The following is a 24,239-nucleotide window of genomic DNA, read 5'->3' as shown; positions in this document are numbered from 1 at the left end:
AATGTTTCCTGGTCCAACAAATCCCATTTCTTGTAGCATCATGCTGATAGCAGTCAGGAATTGGCATTCCCTTGTGTCAATGGTACAGGCTGGTGGTGGGTGTGTAATGGTGTGGGGAATGATTTCCTGGCACACATTAGGTCCCTTGATACCAATTGAGCAATGTTTCCATGCTCTGAAGAATTCGGGTTGTTCGGGAGGCAAAGGGGGTCTCGACTCAGTGCTAGATGAGTGTACCTAATAAACTGTCCAGTGAGTATTTCTGCAGTTAATTATAAAGCCTTAACAAAACTGGCTGAATATCCTTTTGAAGATTTGTTTGTTTTAGATCTGGGCTCTCACCTTAACTGTTTTTTGATTTGCAGATGTTTTTCAAAGTTCAAGTTCTGTTTTGCATTCCGTTTCCGAATTGAAGATAACCTGATGTCGCTGTCAGGAAATGTGTTGACCTGGTTAGGGGCGACAAGATGTTGACGTTAGGGAGATAATCTATTTGCACGCTGAACTGAAATGTGCATAGGCCTATACACGAGTCTCTAACTTACTCTATTTTCATGTCGGAGTGTGACAGACCACACCTCCTTCAAATTCCTCCTTACCCAGGTCCTATATCTTTCCTGGCTCTCCTAGGTGGTACCCGCATTTTTCCGGTTTCCTCAATTTGTTCTTACCCTCACCATGGATTGCTTCTGAGACTCCTCAAACTCGTGACACATGGACTACTGGAGTGGCAGTAATGTACATTACACGGTATTCCTATACATAGAATACTAAATCATTATAATTCTGTGTTCATATTCCTATGGAGAATCTACACCATTGTTTTTTATTGAGTATGAGTTTTACCAATTAATAAGCTTGCATGTGATTAAGCTTGCCAAACTATTGCCTCAGATTTACAAAAGTTGGGAGATGCTACCACGTTTAAACACAAAATGACGGATAGAGAGCATTGTATGAAGAGACATGCCAGCTGTGATTTTTAGCTGCACCTAAAACACTAACCAAATGTGAATGTATTTTGTAATACTGATAGCAATAAAAGTATCTACATTCCTATACCACTTAACACTAATATGTTGTGTAGCAGGGTAATTGTTATTGCAGGAGTTTCCTTTGGGCTCTTGTTGTGCACTGTCACGAACCAGCTCGAAGCTCGTAACAAAAGGGAGACAATGTGGAGATAAGGAATAACTAAATACATTAACTAAGGTAACCTAAATGCAATTAACAATGGTGTGTGTGTGTGTAATTGAGTGTTTTGCATGCATAAATGTGAAATCTATGAAGGTGTCTGCATGGCGAGTCTCCCCCAATGAATCTGGAAGAGGTCTATTTATCCTGGGACACACTCGGGCCCAGGTGTTTCCCATGTAGCTGACGACTCTCCCAACTCCTCCCACTTGTATCCTAATAAGGAAACAAGAACAAAGAGAGAATATGGCAGACGGAGTGGGAGGGTCGTCACAGCACTTATTTAAACAGTTATTTAAATGTTTTATTAATAGCCTCATCAAAGAGGAATGTGAAGCCAGATGTTTTACTCAGCCCAAAATCTGTACACGAAAAATAAACCCATGAGGTGAGGATTTTTTTTTTTGGATATCAATGAGTGTTGAATTTGGTCAACAAAAATGGAATTGCTAATTTGCTACATGAGATTTATTTGATGAAATAGAAGTTCGGAAATTGTTAGGTTGTTATTAATGTACTGATGTAAGTGAACGCACATTGCATTCCGGCAATTTAGAGGGAAAAAAACGACTTTTAATCTGAATTGTGCCTGTTGTCATGGAGATAGTCATCGTGGATATAACCAGAGGTTTACCTTGCGAACGGTTTGTGCTGAACGACATGTTTCTCCAAAACATTCTTGAACAGACTTTGAGGTATGTTTGGTGGGTGTGGTGAGGCTTGAAGTAACGTGTTTAAAGGGCAGTGGCCATGCAGACAGCGTTCCACAACCCAACCCCTCCCCGTTTTTCAACTGGTTTAGTACAGCAACGTTTCCGTTCATTTGAATGTCCCAGAGCGTAAAAACGTACTGAACGCAGCTCCACTTTAGCATGGACATTGCCATCGAGGGCTTACACCTTTTTATATGTAGTAAACTAGGTAGGGAGTCCTATGAGTTGGAAGCAATCAGCAAATTAAGAAAATTGACTAAGCCTTGCTCAATTGCGCTGCCCATGCTGTCAAAGGGACTATATTGGCACAGATACAAAGATGAGTCATCTATCTCTATGGCCTGTTGTTCACACGCGTCTCTGCCCTCTCATTGGCTAGAATGGTCCCACCTGATCTCGATCCTCCCGTCTGCTTTCGATGACATGTACTTCTATTGTTAGAGTGGTCACTTGACTATGATGTCAATATAATAGACCATCGTTGGTCTAATGGAATCTGAACGTACTCTTTCTAAACAACAAAGATAACCTTACAAACATGGCGATTCCTATAAGTGTGTAATGGAAGAGTTATTTTGCCGAACAGTCCCAATGACCGGCACCTCCCTCCTCCAATCCCTGTCTTTGCATAGAATGGCACACCCTCTTTACCGTCACTCAGGAGATACTGAGGGAGGGGGGGGGGTGCTCTGAGTTCCTGGTCCTCCTAGCCTCGATTTGGCCGGACACGACACACTTTCGGATTTACAGAACAAAAGCAACAACGGACCGAGGGGGGTAGGTACAGTAAGGAAACAATTTCAAACAATTAACAAATCGATTATTCAATTCTAAAGGCGTATCATATCAAGTATCAGTTTGGGTCTCAACTTGAGACCGCTACAAAGTTCTAGAATTGTTTCCGAAACGAGAACCCGTTGAGGTTCGACGGATAAATAAAGCATCAGGGTCAGACAAACGGTATTGTTCCCCCGTTTTGTTCTCCAACTTCAGCCATTAACAAAATAAAAGATTGGGATATTTTGTTTTCACTTTACCCAACTCCAGAGTGAAGTACGCGATTCCGGTAAGTTTTTATTTTTTGTTATTACTGAAGCGTGTCCGTGTGAGTGCGCTTGTGCAGTCTGACCATTTTAGCGAGTACGCCACAAAGGATCAAGACATCGGAAGGGTAGGCCTATTGTCATGGCCACTACAACCTGTGAGCTGTTTAACATCGTATGCTGTCTTGATGTATGATATGAGGCCTGGTTACCGTTAGTAAAGCAACGAATATCTTTCTGTCGTCGGCAATATAAAATGTTAACGGGCTATTAGTTTACTTGCTCCCTGGTTGGCCCAATCATTTTTGGGATATGAACGAATAACTTCCGAGAACAAGAGTTCCAACAGACCACAGCAGGATACATTTAGTTCGCTAATAATTTGAGTGATTTGGTTCTGGGTTCCGATACTAAATATTCCTGACCGTCTTAAATTGGTCAGCGTAACTTGATCAAATTTTTCAAATACTTGACTCTTTCGTGTTAGTTTATGTTTATTATTAAACAATCGTAGGGTTTCCCTTACTCGGTCCTGGGGCCTCCCAGGGGTGTACTGTTTTTTGCCTTAACACTACAAATCTGATTTAAATAATCACCTCATCAAGCTTTGATTATTTAAATCGGCTATGTAGCACTAGGGCAAAAACTAAAACGTGCATCATTGGGAAGACCAAGGGCTGAGTTTGGGAAACCCTGTGCTGTGGTAATCATGTGAACTCCTAGCTGGAAGGACACAGGGTGTGTGTCATTTGTCACAGTCCTGCACACTTATTCATTCATCATACACACCCGATTCAGCTAACAAAGCTTCGGTATTGGTCATCAAAGAAAGTTGAATCGGGTGTTACACTGCCAGTCTGGGACATGCACACTGCGGCCCGCCAGGGTAAATAGACCGCTTGAGTATGGGCACTTGGAATAAATCCCAGTTTTGTGTGTTTGTCAGGGGGAAATTACTTTAAATTTACACCTGTTGCATGTCATAGTTTGTTCTGTGAACTTATGCTTTTGGCCAGGTAAGGACAAGAGGTTGCACATATATTCTCAAGTTGGCCTTTTGTATATAGTCAATGCCTCTGCTTCAGATGTTTTTTAATAATGCAGGTTATTATACAATACTTTCCTATATAAATGACAATGTTTTATTTATGTATATATTTTATCATGTATGAATTGCCTACACATTGAATATCTCTTGTCTTTCCATAGGTGTTTCTGCTGTGCCTCACTGCCTCTGTCAGGGGGGGTCAAACTTGATTCTGAGGACTGACGACTTGAAGGGAAACAAGGACGACGGAACAAAGCCAGTGCTGGAAAGGGTAAGAAGCGTCTGTGTCAGATTTCTCACACCCCACCCTCACACCCCACTCACAACACAAAAGTCAATCACCACACTTTGGTTCCAAGGGGGAGGGGAGCACAATCTGGACAGAGGGTATACAACCAGTTTCATGTTGAGACTTTGAGAAGGGAGTGTGACTTAGAGGGGGGAGGGGAAACAGCTGTCAGGTCTTTGACTTTGGGAATAGAAAGTCCTCCTCTAGATACTTTCTTCTAGACTGTGACTCATATACTGCTCCTTTGACACTTTTTCCCCTAAAGCACATGACACCATTATAGTATCTAGACATTGGCAACCTCCAGTGCGATTTCTCACTGTTAATGTTATAATCAATTTATAAAGCACACAATGTATTTGATATCTTTATCATATCTCTACCAGACTGGAGTGACGGGCGGTGACATCACCGATGGCAACACAGGTTGACCGTAACAGGAGAATAGGACTGGAGGTAAACATGAAGGAGTCATCCCAGTGTGATGTCACATGGACAGAGAATGAAGGCAAGCATGCCTCCCTGCATTTCTCCAAGACTTCACACTATCAGATCACCAATGGAAAGAGCAATCTATCCTCTGACCCCAGTGCAACAGACAGTGATGTAAGTGAGGGCAGAGATGGGGGTGTTAGTTTCAGCACCAACCATAACTCTGTGGTGTGCCTGCCTTTGGTCTCTGAGGGCCTGAAGCTAGTATGGACACAGTCAGATCAGACACGTGAGCTTGACACCATCCCAGAGCTGGTCCAGGCATTCAATGTGTTCCCATACCCAACATCTCGTGAGGTGAATGCCTTGGCACGGCTCTGTGCCCTGCCTCTGGACAAAGTCAAGGTCTGGTTCATGGTGCAGAGAATCAAATACGGTATCAGCTGGGCCTCAGAGGAGATTGAGGAGACGCGTCGCAAGTTGGCCGGACCTGAGCGGACTAACGACAATGCAAATGAGAAGGAGATAAAAATTAGGAATGGGTGTGGGGCAATATCTGTGGAGGCAGAGGACGATGATCAAGTTAATAATGGTCTTCACTCCTATCTGCTTCACCCAAGAAAACGAGCCAGACATGAGACCCCAGAACACTGCAAACCAGCCGCCACTGTCCAACATTTCAGTTCCTCTCTCCCACCCCCTCAGGATTCATACTACTACCGCCCTCCTGTGGACATGCCAGCAACTACCGCAACTGATGCTTCCCTGAGCCTCTCTGAGACCTCACTTGGCTCTCCACAGCAACAACAACGTGGACGCTACAAAAAGACCAAAGCCCAACTTGCAGTCCTTCGCAGCAGCTTCCTGCAGGAAAACTGGCCCGCAGAGACTGAGCTCCGACGCCTGCAAGAGGAAACCAGCCTGAGCCGCAATGACATCCGCAAGTGGTTCAGCGACAGCCGGTACCAGCTTAGAAATGGGCGTGGACTGCTTGGAACATCTATGGTCTATCCTCAGTTGACCACAGGAGAAGCAAAGAACGAGTCTCAGCAACTTCGACCTCTTCCACTCGTAGCACACAGGCCTCGGGATCAAGAAAATGGTGTTGAAATGCAGGGAAGGGCTCAAGAGAAGGGCGCTCGCAGCAACGGGGTGAAAGATTCACACTTCTTCCAGAACTTTCTGTCAAACAGCTTGGAGGCATTTGGGGAGGGAGCAGTGGGAGTGGAGGCAGAGGAGGACGAGGTTGCGGAGGAAGCCTCAGTTCACACTGAAACTGTTAAGGAAGAGAACGAGGCGGTGGTGAAACAAGAAAAGCCTCTACAATTTAGGGGCAGTAATACCCCAGAGATTAAACAACCACCATCAGCCGTTACCATCTCCACTTCCCCTCCCCCCTCTCATTCTACCACCCCTTCAACTTTGACCGCTAATAAGCGTAGTTCTACTAGCACGGTGCAGAGGTCTGCTCGCTCAGCCAAAGCCTCACTAACAGCCCTGTCTCTCTCCAGTCCTTCCTCATCCTCATCTCCTCTTCTTACACCCGCTGGCCGACCACGGAAGACCAAGGAACAACTGGACATACTAAAGGAGCACTTCTTGCGTTGCCAGTGGCCTAAGAGTGAGGACTACACCCAGCTGGTAGAGCTCACAGGCTTGCCTCGTGCAGACGTCAGCCAGTGGTTTGGGGATACGCGCTATGCTGTTAAAAATGGTCAGCTACGTTGGGTGCAGGGGGTCCGTGAGCAATTCCGAGAGCAATTCCTGGCTGAACTAGCCACACAGCAAAATGGCAGTGGTGGAAACGGTTCCAGTGGAACTCCTCGGGTTACGGGTAGCCGCAAACGAAAGTCTCAAGTGAATGGCGCAACAGCACCAACATCCACTGCAGATTCCCCGGACATCAATCCGCTGGAGGTTTACCATCGCTCGACAGGGGTTCTTCAGGAGAAAGACCTAGATGCCCTCTGCAAAAAGTCACGAATGAGCTACCAGCAGGTGCGGGACTGGTTTGCATCTCAGGAGAGCAAGGCATTTGACCCAGAGGCCAATGTTACTGATTGAGATGAGGAACTTGTGGAATGGTAGGGGTTGGAAAATAGCAGTCTTTTTTTCCCCCCTTTTTTTTTTTTTGAGGACGACTGATCATGTTTTACCCAGAATTTCTCATAAATTTGACAAACTTTTCATATTGAATTACTTTGCTTTAATTTGAGCAGGTGTGACTCTTAAATGCTTAGTATCAGCACAGATTTTGCGACTGTGCTGAATTATGGCTGCATTCTTTTTCCCCCCATAAGTTTGGACTTTAAATCCTGATGGTGCTGCCTACTGTAGACAGGGCAGTACATAGTACACTGGTTCAATTCCCCCCCCCTCCCCCTCCTATTTTGTTTGTGCTATATCATTTGTAGTCCCAGTATTGTAGCAACATATTAACTGGATAAAAAGTGTGTATTGGTTGGAGCTCCTTAGGTACTGTAGTTTAGTTCTGTATTTTACAGAAGTGAAACTGCACTGGGAAAACCTAAACATATCATGAGTCTTAGGGTAAAGACACTGATTAATCACTTAATGTAGAAATCATTCCTTTACAACCTACATGTCCTTTTTACAACAACAAACTGGACATCCACACGTAATACTTCTGAATAGACAGGTTGCACTTGAATTTTTGAGCCGTAACATTTTAGCTGTGATAATGTTTATTAAATGCATTCCTTTTCAGAAAAAATTGAATTCCTATTAATTGTTATGCAGTTTGCACTGATCTGCAATGTTTTAAAGTGAAGTTCAATGTCCACGAAGACTAAGTTCAAACCATATTTTGGATAAACTGAAGAACTGCACTCTTTGGTTCGGTATAATCCTGTATTTTTCACTCTGCTCACCTGTCTCAATTTCTGTTTACCTGTGAAGGGCTGCAATACAGGCTTATTTTATCGTTGGGTTTTCAGTTGATTTCACCTAGTCCATGCCCCAGATTAGTGGGGACAGTATTCTTCCTATATTGAGCATTTGTGTGAGGTGATTGAGGGGCAAAAGAAGTCACTGGAATTGTGTAATCCAACCAAGTTCAGCAGAGAAGGGATTGAAGCATAATAGATTGTCTTAGTCTACTTTAATCCAAAGCAATAAATAGTGTTTTGTGCAGGCCATTTTCTATGCCTCTGAGAGGAAAATTACTTGTTACAGTCATCCAGGTATACCAGTAAAAGTATTTTAATCAACATTAAGCAACATTTTCTACAGTGTAAATGTTTTTTTTCTATTAGCTATGAGAATATTACAAAGGAAGTACAAGAATGCTGAAGGAGAAATGTTTGTCTGAACACTATCTCAATTGCCAATCCCTTTAATTGTAGTTGTAAACAGTTTTTCAATGTTCTACTTAACTGGACACATGGCACTAATTTCAAGTCAGATTCTCCCATACTTTTGTATCTTTTATATCTAGTAGTTGTGAAAGTAACACTCCAAATCAAAAGTGGTCCCTGAAAATTGCGTACTGTGTCACATATGTGCACCACCTCATTGCTCTCTACTGTTTCCCCTGAGTTGTTGGGCCCGTCCTGCAACCTCATTGGATAATGCTGGGCAGGCCTCTTGCTAGCTTCCACTCAATGCAAGGGCTCGAACTCAAATTGTTAAGGGGCTGGCCCTCGTGGGGTGAAATGTAGGGGAAATGGTGCTGCACAGTTTCAAGAAAAGTATTTTCAAACTAGGGATTTTGTGGCTAATTGAATTGAAGACAGTAATTCTGCTCATAGATTATGCATATGAACTACACATTGACACATCCCAAAGCGGGAGGTCTAAAAAAAAAAATATATATATATATATACTTTATTTGCCAAAGTACCGGAGCATGTCTTTTTAATGTTGTATTATGTTCAATTTAACATTTGCACAACTGCATCACTCGAAACAAGTAAAAAAAAAATATTGAAAAAAACTGTGTGTTAACTGCTTCCCTGCACTTTCTGAGATCGGGGTCAGCTGTTCATCAGATTCTGCAGAAAAAAAAGTAAGAACTATGCCAAAATGCTTAAGGACACATACTGAAATCAAAGTTGGGTCTTTGCCATTTCAACTCCAGTCACTTTAGGAGCTACTTAATTTAAAACCTAAATTCAACTGCATCTCAATTTTGTCACTGGAATTGAAATTAAGTCAGTATGAGACAGTATGAAACAACCTACCAGTTTACTGGCCATTTCTGAAAGGCCTTGGGGAGTGCAGTGATGACCCAGTCAAGAACTGGAAAATGTTTGGAGTCAGATTCTCAGACCTGAGAATTGGGGAGAGAAGTTTGCTCATTTAGCTTTACACTAAACTGCTTTGACGACACAGTCCCAGGAATGATACTTTTGTAGTATAAAGAGACAGATCTAGATTCAACTCTGTTTGAGAGATGTCTCCCACACAACTCTTCTGCAAAGGATTCAGGTAGGGCAGTTGTGCTTCATAGATCTGAGGTGAGGACAATCCTCCAATCGCCTATTAAGTATAATGAACAAAAATATTCCAACATGCAACAATTTCAAAGATTTTACTGAGTTACAGTTCATGTAAGGAAATCAGTCAATTATTAATAAATTCATTAGGCCTTAATCTATGGGCTTCACATGACTCGGAATACTAATATGCATCTGTTGGTCACAGATACTTAACTAAAAAAGGTAGGTGCATGGATCAGAAAACAATGGGCCTCAGGATCTTGTTGCGGTACAGGACAACGAGCACCCAGATGAGCTTCCCAAGACAGTTTCTGACAGTTTGTGTAGAAGTTCTTCTGTTGCGCAAACCCAGTTTCATCAGCTGTTCGGGTGGCTGGTTTCAGACGATCCAGCAGGTGAAGAAGCCGGATGTGGAGGTCCTTGGCTTGCATGGTTACACGTGGTCTGTGGTTGTAATGCCAGTTGGAAGTACTGTCAAATTCTCTAAAATGACGACAGAGGCAGCTTATGGTAGAGAAATGTTCATTCAATTGTCTGGCAACAGCTCTGGTGGAAAATCCTGCAGTCAGCATGGCACAACTTCAGACGTCTGTGGCATTGTGTGACAAAACTGCACATTTTAGAATGGCCTTTTTTTTGTCCCTGGCACAAGGTCCACCTGTTTAATGATCATGCTGTTTTACCAGCTGCTTGATATGCCACACCTGTCAGGTGGATGGATTATTTTAGCAAAGGAGAAATGCTCACTAACAGGGATGTAAACAAATTTGAGAGAAAAGCTTTTTGTGCGTATGAAAATTTCTTTACATGTTGCTTTTATATTCTTGTTCAGTGTAATTGACACTCAACCAATTATCAGTTTCTGGCTGACTTTTGTCCAAATGAGAATCTCCCACACTACATGTACCTGTAAGAATTACCTTAATACCAGTAGATAGCATTTTTGCTGTTAGCCAAATTGCTAATTAAAGGCTAAAAATATTAACACATTTGTGAATCATTGCATTAACCAAGAGTGCAACATTATGGTTTAGATGAGACGCTCCTGTATAGTTTGATGTGCGTTCCTTATTCTGTTTGTCTATATACTATGGTATTTACGGTACGCTAATAGGTGCACACACATGCATGAAGCAGGAACGTGGCACTGGTCACAGAACATCCAAAGGATGAAGTAAGGATAGTGAAAACAGAAAAGTAGCAAATCTGATGTTGAAGAGAGATCTTACTACAACATGACTTATGTAAATCCACCCTTACCACTACTTTCAACGATGCACCATGGAAATGGAAATTCTTACCGGGTGGGAGTGCTAATAATGGTGGGAGTCCCTATGAGAAGAGAGAGAAAAAAATAAAAAATTCAGTCCCACATTAGACAGTTTGATGTTCAAAGTGATTTACAGAAAAATAGTTGTGTTGGTTGAATGAACTACCATGGTATGCTAAGACAATTCTATGCCAATCTGTAACCATCTGTTTGTGGATTGTTGATATATTTCTGTGACATCTTTCAAAAATGTTTGGCATGAAAATGTGCCAATGATTATTTTTTTTCATGACATTAAGTTAATCTGTTGTGTGCCACTCACTGAAGCCACCACGCTCGTGCAGAGAGCCAAGGCTGGAGATTGATGTGGCAGAACCAGGCGGAGTCTGAGAGCAGGAGCAGGAGAGAAACAGACCATAAGAAAAGACACTTACTGGAGGAGGGTTTCTCAGTCTGCTACAGTTAAAGACAGAGAAGGGACATGAAAACTGCTTTAGCAAAGAAGGAATGAAAACTCACTGCGAGGGTGAGCCTAGGGTTTCTATCTCTGAATCTCTCCTGGGTTTCACCAAAGCCTTGGTGGCTGAAACAGTTATTGACAGGTGAAAATATCTCTGAATTTAATAAATTGAGAGAATATAGGACATTGTGTTTGAAAGACTGCTGATAGAGTCAGTGTGATGTGTGTATGCATACATGCTTGTCTGTGCAACCACATTCATATATCTCCTACCTAACAGGACGTGAGCGAGGGGTGACTGTAAGTGTAAAGACAGATAAGGAAAGTTACACACCATTGCTCATCTGAGGTTTAAAATGGATTGGAATTTCTCCTATTGGGGATTAATTTAAATTGTATCGTCTTGCTAAGATCTCTGAAATGCCTCTGACCACAACCCATCAACATTCATCTTTACCTGGGGAGGTAACAGCCACTGGGAGAGACATCCTTTGGGCACTGCTAGGGGAAACAGATCAGTTGTCAGTAAACGCTTTGAACTAATGAGATAATGACAACATATTGAAAATATATTTCTCAGATGTGATAAATATTTGAGACTTATACCCATTTGTTTGAAATTGTCCAGGTGATGCCTGTGAAAAAAAGAGGTAAGTCTAAAATGAGTATTGTGACAGCAATACCGTACTTGGTTAATCAAAGTCAAAAGACAGTCTTTACTAATGCTCAAAGACATTCGATGCTAAACACACTGAAAATCATACCCTCCTCTGAGAGAGAGGTTTCTTCAACTCGGCATTCTCTCTTTTCAGCTCTAAAACTTGCCTGCATAAAGGTTATGTGAGAGAAAGAAATGTCACTGTAATTGACTGAAGTAAGACAGAAGAATAATAGTAACATACTATCAGTTGTTGTTACTGAACCTGTAACACTGATCTGTGACATCCTTCATTCTCCTCTCCAGCTCCATAGATTTGTTTTTGAAGTAGACGATGACCCTTTCCTTCTGCCTTCGCTGGAATAGAGCAATCTGACAGGCAGATATATCATTGTTCAAATAGGTATTGCGCTGGTAGGCCCATAATAAACATTTGTGTTTAACTTTCATTTTTACACTGCTTTTACCCCACAACTTTTATATCAAATACACCTAACACAAAATGTAAAACAGAGTTGAACCTGTGCTATGTGCTCCAGACGAGACTGAATGAGCTTAACAGGGTCTTTGAAGAACACCTGCTCCTGAGGCTTCATCTTCCAATATAGGAAGAGTGATGTAGGGAAAAGAAAGTGTTATACGTATGTAGAGATGAGGGACACTTGATTTACTAGGTAGGCTACATGTTGCTGTTGATGAATCAGTGACAGTCATTGAATTGAACAAATTAAACCAACCTGGTCTGAGATGGCCAGGTAATTGCAGCTGGCTCCACACACAGTGCAATGTTCTGAGGGGGAAAAAAGGCAACATTTCGAGACAACGCAACAGTATGAAATAAGAACAGATCTGGGACCATAGGATGGGTGTGGGCGGGGGACAGGGAAATGACAACAGTCATACTTTTATTAGGGTTGATGCAGCCTTCACAGCAGATGTGACCACAGCTGGAGACAGCAAAGTTCTGCCCCTCTCTTCGGAAGCAGCTGTTACAGTGGAACCAATCCATCCTAATGCCTTGTTCTTGACTAGCTCTTGAATCTTGACACAAAACCGCGGAGAGAAAGGTTAGAATTCAGGATGACTGGATTCCATCATAATAACGTTAACTAGTTATGTTCACGCATTTTAACCAGGTTTATTGTCTCAAGTTTGCGTATCAATTGGACTTTCGTGTCGCTAGCAAACTAGCCAGCTAGCTAACATTAGATATGATCAATGACTGGTTTGAAACCTAGTCTGACTCGCCAGTAATGCTAGCTTAGCAGCTAACGTTACCTAGCAAACCAGCTAGCTAGCATAAGGTTGTAAAGTGATGCAGGGCAGAGAAAACACGTCCGACACACTCAAATATGACTCATTTCAATGTTGTTGACTACCTTAGTTTTGAAATGTTGACCATAAACCGAAGATGAGCTGAAAAGTCTGCTTTATTTTATATTTTTACTGTAGCTACTAGTCCTGTTCTCCTGCACTGCAGGGTGTTGGTACCGTTGATTGGTCGAGTCCTCCGTAGCGCGCTAAATTAGTAGACGTTTGGATGGTTGCCCAATTTCATCCCTTTACGTGATACGGTAACAGTGCAGAGAGAAATCCCAGTGAACAAAATGTCCTGGATAAGATATGTCTTTGATGATAACTATATGGGTTTTAAAATATTAAAAGTGTATTCCATTGTCAATATTGTATGACAAGACTGAGCAAAAACAGGTGCGCAACAGATGTACTTGTCACAACAGTATCAATACTCTGGTCATTGTTTGCTCGATTTCACCTTGAATTTACAAAATATCCAAGTTTAACCAGGAAAAATGATTAAACTAAGAACAGTGGCTAATCATTCATCCTGTTGTTAGTCTTTCACATTGTGTAGGTCTGCACAGCGCATTGGTAAATTATTTGAGCCTTATTGTAATGACCTGACTAGATCATAAATGAACAATTGTCCAGACAGAGGCTTGAGTTTGCGAATTGACGGTTTATTAAACCAACTTTACACAGGCTACTGTTTGGGCCGTAGCACACGCCAAAAAGATGACAGATAACCCACAAGCCAATCGTGACCTTCTCTTGGGAAGCCCAGGCGTAAGAGAGAGAGAACAAAAAGCTGAACCTGGTCTTAACTTCCAATGCTCCACCCCCCTGCCCAACCGTGATTGGCAGATAGCAGGTTGATTGACATGTCGGACCCCGCGAACACCGGGTACTGGTCAGTACAACACAACCACCTCCTAGCCTAACACATAACACACAGCTGTCTGTGCGGGTCGCTACACAGCCCCCACCACAAAGTCCCTCGTCCCCGAGGAACAAACAAAGTCTCTGAAGCGACCCGGAGGTCTCCTTTGCCTGCGTGTCTGTGATGGTCGCAGAGTGCCCCTCTGGGAACCAGGGGATGAAGGCAGGGATATGGGGGACAAGGAAGCGGGAACGGGTAATACAGTCCGTGGCTCTGGGGAACCACGCGGTGACACAGGGGGGGAGACAGGGGGAGTGGGCTGTCTGGAGCCTTGTCTGCGGCACCTGAGGGTGGGTGCCTGGAGAATGTCATTGCCAGAGAGGGGAATTGTGGGGGTTCCTGGGGTTTGGGGAAAAGAGGCCCCTCTGTATGGGGCTAACCTGTCCCGGTGCAGTGCCACCTTTCTCCCCCTGGGAGGAAGCTGCACCCGGTACACAACCTCCCCTACCCTCTCCAGGACACTGCAGGGTCCCACCCAGTGACTGTCCAACTTGGGGCATCTGCCTTTTTTCCTTAGGGGGCTGTAGACCCAGACCAGCTCCCCAGCCACAAAGTGCCTTCCCCGGGTGTGCACGTCATAGTTCCTTTTCTGCCTCACACCTGCATTCACCAGCTGCTCTCTGGCGAAGGTGTGGGCTGTCTCCAGGCGGTCCTGGAGTCTCCGGGCATACTCCGGCCCCGGAGGAACATGAGGGCTATGCAGGGGCCGACCAAACGCCATCTCCGCAGGGGTGCGGATCTCTCTCCCCAGCATGAGGAGGGCAGGCGTGCAGGAGGTGGAGTCTTGGACAGCGGAGCGGCATGCCATGAGGACCATAGGCAGGTGCTTGTCCCAGTCACGCTGGTGTTTGGAAGAGACGATGGCCAGCTGCTGTCCAAGCGTTTTGTTGAAGCGCTCCACAAGGCCATCACTTTGAGGATGGAGAGGAGTAGTGCGGGTCTTGTGCATACCAAGCCTCTCACACATGGTGGCGAACACACGGGACTCAAAGTTTCTGCCATGGTCGCTGTGGATGGACTCTGCAGCTCCAAACCTGCTGAACATCCCCGCTGTCAGGGCGTCGACGATGGTCTCTGCCTCCTGGTCAGGCAGAGCATAGGCCTCGGGCCATTTTGTGAAATAGTCCATGGCCGTGAGCACCCAGCGGTTTCCACTGTCTGTGGTGGGGAACGGCCCAACTACATCCACTCCCACCCTCTCCATGGGAGCCCCCACTGGGAACTGTTGGAGCTGAGCATGAGAGCGGCCTGGGGGGCCCTTTCTCGCTGTGCAGTGGGAGCGCATTATTCTAAAATGGATTCCATAGTTTTTTCCCCTCAATCTGCACACAATACCCCATAATGACAAAGCAAAAACAGGTTTTTAGAAAATGTTGCAAATGTATAAAAATAAATAAAAAAAGTACAAATTACATAAGTATTCAGACCATTTACTCAGTACTTTGTTGAAGCACCTTTGGCAGCAATTACAGCCTCAAGTTTTTTGGGGTATGACACTAATCTTGGCACACTTGTATTTGGGGAGTTTCTCCCATTCTTCTCTGCAGATCCTCTCAAACTCTGTCAGGTTGGATGGGGAGCATATTTTCAGACCTATTTTCAGGTCTCTCCAGAGATGTTAAATCGAGTTCAAGTCCGGGCTCTGTCTGGGCCACTCAAGGACATTCAGAGACTTGTCCCGAAGCCACTCCTGTGTTGTGTTGTCTTGGCTGTGTGCTTAGGGTCATTGTCCTGTTGGAAGGTGAACCTTCATCCTATTCTGAGGTGCTGAGTGCTCTGGAGCAGGTTTACGTCAAGGATCTCTCTGTACTTTGCTCCATTCATCTTTCCCTCAATCCTGCCTAGTCTCCCAGTCCCTGCCGCTGAAAAACATCCCCACAGCATGATGCTGCCACCACCATGCTCCACCTTAGGGATGGTATTGGCCAGGTGATGAGCGGTGCCTGGTTTCCTCCAGATGTGATGCTTGGCATTCAGGGCAAAGAGTCCAATCTTGGTTTCATCAGACCAGAGAATCTTGTTTTCTCTTGGTCTGAGAGTCATTTAGGTGCCTTTTGGCAAACTACAAGCACGCTGTCATGTGACTTTTACTGAGGATTGGCTTTCGCCTGGCCAGTCTACCATAAAGGCCTGATTGGTGGAGTGCTGCAGAGATGGTTGTCCTTCTGGAAGGTTCTCCCATCTCCACAGAGGAACTATGGGGCTCTGTTAGAGGGACCATCAGTTTCTTGATCACCTCTCTGACCAAGGCCCTTCTCCCCCGATTGCTCAGTTTGGCCAGCTGTAGGAAGGGTCTTAGTGGTTCCAAACTTCTTCCATTTCAGAATGATGGAGGCCACTGTGTTCTTAGGGACCTTCAATTATGCAGACATTGTTTGCTAGCCTTCCCCAGATCTGTGCCTCGACACAATCCTGTCTCTGAGCTCTATGGAGAATTCCTTTGAAAAAGTGAAGGGGTCTGAATACTTTCCGAATACACTGTATAGAGGAATGCTATGACTCAAAAGGTTTCAAGTGAGGAGGTTAGGTAGCGGTGGAAAAAGTACCCAATTGTCCTACTTGAGTAAAAGTAAAGATACCTTAATAGAAAATGACTCAAGTAAAATTGAAAGTCACCTGGTAAAATACTACTTGAGTAAAAGTATTTGGTTTTAAAATATACTTGAGTATCAAAGTAAATTTAATATACTTAAGTTTCAAAAGTAAAAATCATTTCAAATTACTATATTATGCAATCCAAATGGCACAAGCTTTTTATTTTATGGATAGTCAAGGGCACACACCAACACTCGGACATAATTTACAAATTAAGCATTTGTGTTTAGTAAGTCCACCAGATCGGGGGCAGTAGGGATGACCAGGGATGTTTTCTTCAAAAAAATTGTGAATTGGAAAATGTTCCTGTCCTGTTAAGCTTTCAAAATGTAACGGGTATTTTCCTTAGTAATGTAGTGAAGTAAAAGTAGTCAAAAATATAAATAGTAAAGTACAGACACCCTGAAAAACTACTTAAGTAGTACTTTAAAGTATTTTTACTGAAGTACTTTACACCACTGAGGTTAGGTATAGGTCTACTATAGTATGGAGACCACCGTAGTTCTGTTGGTACTGTGCTGCTGTCTGTCAGTGGCAGACAAAGTGAACGATATCACCTGGCAGCAGCCCATGCATGACATCTGGAATGAGCTGAGACAGATGAGAGATGTTGGTAGAGCAAATCGTTGAACTGAAATACACCAAGATGGAACTTGCTGAAGTGAAAGTCAGCCTGAAAACCAGGTGGCAGACCTGATCAGACAGAATGAAGGTAGGGGATCTCACAGCTGCTGAGCTACATGCCTACACACTGCATTACAACTAAATAGCCTTTGTGTGATATTGATTGGTTTTGCTTGCGTGTTTAAGCACAAGATGTTGAACTGAAAGCCATTGAGGCCAGACTACAGGCAAGTGAACACCTAGAGGAAGAACTGGAGAGCAAATGAAGGTAAAATATTGTCGATAATAGGCAGAATCTCCAGCACACCCAAAACCGATTAGAGGCAAAATGCAAAACGCCTCAGAACACTATCTAAATTAATTTTAATAGTAGCTGAACTTTCAGGTAGTAAACCATCAAAACAATAGTGGGAAAAGGCATTTTATTTATTCCATTGTTGCGCTATTGCTCTTTTTGAAAGCATGGGTTCCTTATACAAATCTTTTTCTCTTGTATTTGTAGTGGAAATACTCATCTAGTATTTGTATTTCTGATTGTGTGAGTGGATTTTTTGGGTACTTCAGATTACCAAAGGTGTCAAATTATTTCTGTCCCACTGTAGAGATATGCTCTGCAGAGCAACTGAATGAAAGCTCAGCTACTATTAAAATAAACATTCATCTGACTGAAAGTGAGACTTGTTTTTCAAAATAGTGTAATGGGAGTGACTTGGCTCCGGCTTCCCGTGACTGGTTTGTGATCTGTAACAAATACCTCAGTTCATAAAAGGTTGCCTTCTCTGCTAGGTCAATATAGGCCCCGCCAATCAGGACATCACCTTGACCTACAGAAACAGCTTAAATACTGCAATGCTTACAGACTCATCTGCATATTTTTACCATTGTAATAACCAAGACAACGGCACTCAATTATTTCACAAATACAGGCATTTTAAGACAGTGAAGGTACTGCAGAGTCAATAGCGGCAGTTATGAAGCACATATCGAGGCTGTCGTAGAAACAGCATCTATGAATATCAAAACGCTGGCAACTACAGACAATGCAGCGGTGCTACAACTGGAGAGAGAATTACGTGAGCCTTGAAGAGTCATCTGGTTTGAGATCATGAAGACAAGTCTAGCACAGTCCATGGATTTCTGATCTCCTTTTAAGCATAGTTGAACTATACAATTGCCTAAGCGCGCTTGGTTTAATAAAAGGCTTCAAACCATTGACTTGCGTCACATCGGCACAATGACCTGCTTGCAAAATAGAGTTTAAACTCATGGCACAGTCAAGTTTGTGCTTGAGCTTAGGTTCTTGTTAGTAAACAAGTGAGAATAAAACCAAGAAAAAGCGACACATTATTTCAAGTCACGTCAGCCATTCCAGAGTCAGGACATGCACGGTAGATGGCTGCCCATCTCCCAGGAAACCCAGCCGTACTCAGGGTCACACCTGAAACAAACACAAGTACAGTCAATGAAACAGTATACAAAAATTAACTTTGACATGATCATTTGGGGTGTAACAAAACCAGGTTCACATAACAGGCCAGTGAATTGTCAGTTGTTATAAGTGGTCCAAGGACAGCATTTTGAGTTGACCTAAAAAATAAAAGAGTTTAAGCATTGAAAAGGGTGGCTGGACATGCCTTTTTTCCCCCGACATCCCATTCTAGTGCCCTGGGACGATAAGTAAATGAATCTTTCTGCACCCCACTCAAGTCATGTAAAACCTGATGTTACTCCCCTTCTGGGACTTGCAGCTGAAGTCACAGCAGCTACAGAGGTTACTATGGGAGGGGTCATCAAGGAGGTCCCAACTGATATTTTTTTTAAATTAAGTCAAGATTTGAATGGCACCGTTTCTCTCCAAATTAGATACTTTGGGCAAGTTGAGGTCCCTCCTTTCAGTAAAAGTATTTCAATTGAATAGGCGTATACAATATTTTTTACCCATGCCCTTGCACATAATGGTAGGCCTTCCTGCTGGTATCAAGGCCGCTGGGGTTCCAGGCCAAAAGTTTGCAGTGTATATAGACCTGAGAAGAGATTAGGGATCAGTGCTCATATTCATCAGTGTCAAAATGTAAGTCGCATAAGTTTACCACTTCAATGGTAAACTTGAAGGCTTGCAGAGAGACGGATTTCAGAAATGTCTTGGTTCAAATTGAGTTTGAAGTCATGCTATCCACCATACATGTCAAATGGTTTGCCATCAATCAGGAATGGTTCGCCACATGAAGCCACATCGCACAAAAGCACCAGTCACATCCTGCTGTATAAACCAATTGTAAAAACTCCTTGGCGAAGAGGTACACGGAGCCCCCCGGATGCAGCTCTGGTGTTGCGATCACCACACACTCAGCTTCAAGGGCTGATGGTCCTTCTGCTCCACTGTTGCCAAGATGTGGATGAAGGCGCCATGGAGGTATTCTCAAAAACCTATCCGTCATAAGTCCCATGTGGTAGACCACATCTCCTTCACCATTTGTATGAAACAGCACTAGGTCAAGTATGGGAGGTGCTCAATCTACAGTACAAAGGAAATATATTAAACATGTAGCTGACCATGCAAGTTCAGGGTTGGAATAGTTCTCCAGCATTAACATACATGACAACAGAACAATTATTATATTCCTTAGAGGTACACAAACAGCCACATCTCACCTGTCATAGACAAACTGGGTAAGACTGAAAGTCAGAGTTCAGGTGAGCTTTGGGAGTAGACATAGGTCAGCTCATTCAAGTACATCAGTGTGTCCCCAGTAGTGAGGAAGGAGAGAGTTAAACAACCTTAAATCTTACCAAATACACATGGGTACATTTGCTAAAGCCTACCATCCTCCTGAAGGTAGTCATTTAGTGCCACATGGAACATATCCCTCCAGTGTCTCTGTTGGGGAGGCTAACAACTTCCCAGACAGGAGTGAGGGATCGATTTGTGAACTGGCTGCCCTGCATCTCAGAGTGACTGAATCAGGGCTTCTACCATATCTAGTAGGATAATTGTTAAAAATATTTTACAAACTAACATCTGCTGCTAGTAAAGTTAAAATTAAAAATGCAATAGGCCTGCATGAAAGACAATGATACAAATTACCTTCTGGTGCCACAATGGCAGAAAAGCCATGCATAGGAGAGCCCCACTGCGGCAAAATAAAGGCATCATGATTGAACACCAAGGTTCAGTTGGGATGCCTATAATAATTGTCAGCAAGCAAGCAGGTTAACCACTGCCATCTGTGTGTTTTGCAATATTAAAAACCTCCAGCTGCAGGCAATCAATCACTGATCTGGAAATCATTATGAACTCATTCCAGTCTTGCAATTAATTATCAGATACTTATGCTGTTTTTGTAACCAAGTGGGAGTTATTAATTTACCAGTTGTGAAGTTGTAAATACTAGTTGGATCCATTCCAGTGTTTTGAACTCATTGAGAAACGCAGATTGGCTAATGGCCAACAAGCTGTGCAAACAAACTAAAAGTAAGGCAATCATGCTTGTCAACAAGTTATGGTGTTCAAAACCCATATTAGATTGCTTTATAAATGTTTTGTTGCATTTAACTGAAAACCCAATTATCGAGAATTTTCATGGAAGATGACAAAGGTCAACAATTTACCCACTGGTTTCTGTACAGCACTTTAGGCCAATCGTGAGCCACACGTAGGGACTCCCAATCACAGCCGGTCAATTCAGGGTCTGTATTTCCACCTCAGGCACTGAAATGCAGTGCCTTAGACCTCTGCGCCACTCGGGAACCCATCATTATTGAACCAATTGTCATGAGTTCCCTTTCAAGAGTACAAGGTCACAAACACTAGCCATATTGGAGTCACCCCCCAGGCCAAGGAAAAGGCCAAGTCAGCATCTTCACAAGAGGTTCCTGGAGGACAACGCAAAGAAATCATTTTAAAAAGGGAGAAAGAAACCTGTGACGCTTGGTCTGTAATGAGTTCTGTTACCAGATACAGTGCAAGTACTGGGCTCATGAGCTGTGATGAAATTTAACTGGGGTGGGATTCATTTGTCCTGTCAGGGGGGAAATGCCAGTGTTAGGAAATGTTTAATCAGTTATATGTCAATGAATGTGCCAAAACCAGTTTGCTCTTGAACTGCTGGGATTTTCAATCTTGCCTTATGCGAAGGATAGTCTAGTTGAACTGTTAGAAAGGTAGACATTTTTGCCGGTGAGGTATGAAAGACACTGAAACCAAGATAATCTTTGGGGTATATTCCCCTGATGGGCACTCTCCTAAAAAAACACATTTAAATTAAGGTAAACTACAGCCATTTTCCTGAATTGTTACATAAGCATGGCCAGCAGCCACCTACAATCCCTAAACTTGGCTTGTCAATTGCATCTTGGGGTGGGCTACTGCTGAAAAAGTATAGCCAACAAGAAGCAGGTTCACTTATGACAATCTTTCAAATAGCGCTACCATTGCATGAACACCTGCTGTGACTATCATTAGCAAACTAATTATGCCAAGAGAAGAAAGTGTTACAGTTCAAGAGTAGTCAGGACACTGGGAAGTCCAGAACACTGAGCACTCTCATTGAGATCATCTTCTTACAACCAGACGGTCACCTCTTGGCTATTTTGTGTAGATACCGGCTCCGCACTACTGGATTTAGGGTACATCTCATCAGGATCATAGCATTTTGACAACCATTAGAAACAAACACTATTGTAAAGTACTCATTTTATTGAAACATGCTCAAGGCAAAGGACTGGGGATAGTGGAAAGTGATGCACCCTTCAGGACACCTACAATTAGATGGCTGTAGAGACAGAAAAGACAGCCGTCCCTGTAACAGGTTGAAGAATTGTTAGTAACATGCATCTCATTGCCGTTGGGGGATTTTACAGTAAAATAACCAGCACACACACACACCTGACAAGCAAAGTGTTCCAGACCATTACACCAACCAGTCAACTGAATACAGAACACAATGACAGATGAGTAGGTTACAGGTTCAAGTTCATTTGGCAGCAAAGCTGATACAATTAAAAGCCAAGTGTAAACTATAGTCTTCAATGCCAAAAATCACCAACCTTGTTCTACAGTAGGATATTTTACAAATTCACTGGGGATCCGGGTTTCAGAGTTTTCCACTATTGTGAGCGGTCCAAGAACAGAGTTTTGAACCAGGCCCTGGGCTTCTGAGAAAAAATATATAAGTTACTTCAAGCTGCAGTCCCATCAGAACTCAAGAGTGATCAGCTCAAATGAATATGGAACTACAGTTTAGTCAGGCTTGAAATGAAGTGCCTCAAAATACCTGAATCCACACCCCTCTTCAACCGAGGCTTGCAACTCGAGTCACAGCACTTGCAGAGGTCACTTTGAGACGGGTCGTCCAGCAGCTCCCATCTATGAATAAAAAAGTTGGCTGTTGCATTGGCACTAACGTCATTATGGTCGTTATGTGACCAATACTTACTCTCCAGTCTCTTTAATGTAGTGGCAGGCCTTCTTTTCTATATCAAAAACCTCAGGGTCCCATGCAACAAGCTTACAATGAATATACACCTGGGGTGAAATAAGAGAACAGTCAAGAGCTACAGTATGAAAACAACCCAGTCCTACCGAGAACTTGTGGTCCACTCACTTCCTCGCCTAAGGCAAACTTGAAGGACTGCAGGTAAAGCAGAATAGCAGACGAGTGGTACCTAGGCAGGAACCTGGAGTTCCCAGTCTTCCCATCTGCAAGGCAACTGAAAATGCATTGTGCAATGAGCAGACAAACAGAACTTCCATCCAGCAAATAAGCTAACTTTAAAATGTATTCAAGACTTTTCAACATTAGGCTGTAGGCTGTGTAGCGCTAGGCAGTCAAAAACCAAAACGTGCACCCTACGTGGCCATAGCCAGGTCTGGTACATACCCCTTGTTGGTGATGATGGGGTACACCAGGCTCGCAGACTGCAGTTCTGGTGTTGTGGCCGCCACACACTCCTCCAAGAGCAGCAGCAAGGGCTGATGGTCCTTCTGATCCACTGCTGCCCAGATGGGGATGAAAGAGCCCAGGGGAAACAGGCTGCTCTTAGCCAGACCAGTAAGGTCTTCTACATGCAACAGAGAGGGGAAGGGGCGCAATGCTCATACGTACTGTACAGCCACAGGTTTCAACTAGCTTTGGGAAGTGTCCTCTGCTAGGAATTTCTTTACCAGGTAAGTTGACTGAACATATCCTTACAATAATTGATGTTGTATGAGTCACTCACCATTGAGGAGTGCCATGTGGAAAACCAATCCTCCATGACCCTCAGCACTACCATAGGCAGGGATAAGGAATGGGGGAATCAATCCCTCAGGTCTACATACAAGGGGGAATGTTTAGTTTAATAATGAAGGTGGCAAAGGCTTAGGAAGATTTGATTCCAACACCATAGCTAGAGTGCACTACACCCAATAGAGCCCTAAAACTCAACTCAGTTCCACTGCATTTAAAAAAAATCCATTCCCCTCTAATTAGGGACTGATTTAGACCTGGGACACCAGGTCTGTGCAATTAATGATAACGTAGAACCAAAAGACAGCAGGCACCAGACCTCTTAGGGTAAGAGTAGAGTACCCCTGGTATAGATGGTTACCTTATGTAAACACACTTAATATGGTGACTAATAGCAGCAGGTTTGGGCTTTTGGTTAGGTCTGTAAGTCAGGCTGGTTGAATAGATGTGTTTTTTGCCAGTCACCTGGGGAATAGAAGGAGAAGCATTAGTCGTCGCAGGATCCAAAATGGCATACATTGGGTCAAGAGTTGGACATTACCCGTTTCTTGATGGCACAGCCATTGAGGTTGTAGTGGAATGTCGCCATCCCTTCTCCCGTGGGAAGAACAGAAAATGTGGACGGAACACAGTGTCCAAGGAAAAGACGGGCAGCATGTTCAACCAACTCTGGACTGACCTTCCATGTCACTTTAATGGAGTGTTTTTCACAATCCACATTAAAATCTAAAAATATAAATTTGATAATGTCATCATTCACATCTCAAGAGCCAACACCACAACTTGGCTAGTCTGTTAGGCGGTCAGCATGAGATAAGTAGCTTATTCAAGTTAACATGGTATCAGTGCTACACAATCATATTATGCGTTCATTATTAGACATACCTTCATTGGCAGCGCTTGTTGCTACGACAGCCAAAAGAATTGCACATTGCCAAAGGAGAGACATGACTGAATGATCAAGGAGTGCCTACAAACTAGAAATAT

General features: G+C 43.4%; 3 protein-coding genes across 11 annotated transcripts; 1 reads left to right on the top strand and 2 right to left on the bottom strand.

The window, feature by feature from the left end:
• Positions 1-821: 821 nt before the first annotated feature.
• On the bottom strand, positions 822-13,080 carry LOC135511288 (RING finger protein 212B-like). Of its 6 annotated transcripts, none has more exons than XM_064932886.1 (14): positions 12,947-13,080; positions 12,471-12,608; positions 12,305-12,357; positions 12,089-12,163; positions 11,833-11,939; positions 11,674-11,734; positions 11,516-11,544; positions 11,367-11,410; positions 11,183-11,207; positions 10,969-11,032; positions 10,772-10,835; positions 10,481-10,511; positions 8,922-9,010; positions 822-1,410 (listed from the first exon to the last, which is right to left on the bottom strand). In XM_064932886.1, exons 2-13 carry the CDS (start codon positions 12,574-12,576, stop codon positions 8,926-8,928), a joined length of 744 nt encoding a protein of 247 aa, XP_064788958.1. In that variant the 5' UTR covers positions 12,577-12,608; positions 12,947-13,080; the 3' UTR covers positions 822-1,410; positions 8,922-8,925. The 6 variants fall into 6 exon arrangements, with proteins under 6 accessions (XP_064788958.1, XP_064788957.1, XP_064788954.1 ...); XM_064932885.1 differs by lacking the exon at positions 822-1,410 and adding an exon at positions 7,521-8,732; XM_064932882.1 differs by lacking the exons at positions 822-1,410; positions 8,922-9,010 and adding an exon at positions 9,037-9,662.
• LOC135511248 (zinc fingers and homeoboxes protein 1-like) lies at positions 1,486-7,666 on the top strand. Of its 4 annotated transcripts, none has more exons than XM_064932880.1 (3): positions 1,486-1,582; positions 4,160-4,269; positions 4,674-7,666. In XM_064932880.1, the coding sequence occupies exon 3, from the start codon at positions 4,702-4,704 to the stop codon at positions 6,781-6,783; it is 2,082 nt and encodes a 693-aa protein (XP_064788952.1). In that variant the 5' UTR covers positions 1,486-1,582; positions 4,160-4,269; positions 4,674-4,701; the 3' UTR covers positions 6,784-7,666. The 4 variants fall into 4 exon arrangements, with proteins under 4 accessions (XP_064788952.1, XP_064788951.1, XP_064788946.1 ...); XM_064932879.1 differs by lacking the exon at positions 1,486-1,582 and adding an exon at positions 2,589-2,684; XM_064932874.1 differs by lacking the exon at positions 1,486-1,582 and adding an exon at positions 2,595-2,973.
• Positions 13,081-18,399: 5,319 nt separating the features above from the next.
• Positions 18,400-24,201, bottom strand: LOC135506849 (uncharacterized). The gene is made up of 11 exons (XM_064926255.1): positions 24,138-24,201; positions 23,794-23,978; positions 23,614-23,717; positions 23,245-23,336; positions 22,905-23,085; positions 22,629-22,734; positions 22,461-22,549; positions 22,299-22,390; positions 22,097-22,179; positions 18,964-19,049; positions 18,400-18,463 (listed from the first exon to the last, which is right to left on the bottom strand). The coding sequence occupies exons 1-11, from the start codon at positions 24,199-24,201 to the stop codon at positions 18,400-18,402; spliced, it is 1,146 nt and encodes a 381-aa protein (XP_064782327.1).
• Between the last annotated feature and the right edge of the window lie 38 nt (positions 24,202-24,239).

Source organism: Oncorhynchus masou, chromosome 3 (assembly GCF_036934945.1).
Source record: "Oncorhynchus masou masou isolate Uvic2021 chromosome 3, UVic_Omas_1.1, whole genome shotgun sequence".
NCBI lineage: Eukaryota > Metazoa > Chordata > Actinopteri > Salmoniformes > Salmonidae > Oncorhynchus > Oncorhynchus masou.
The sequence above is the reverse complement of the archived record's forward strand: the minus strand, read 5'-3'. Positions and strand labels throughout refer to the sequence as shown.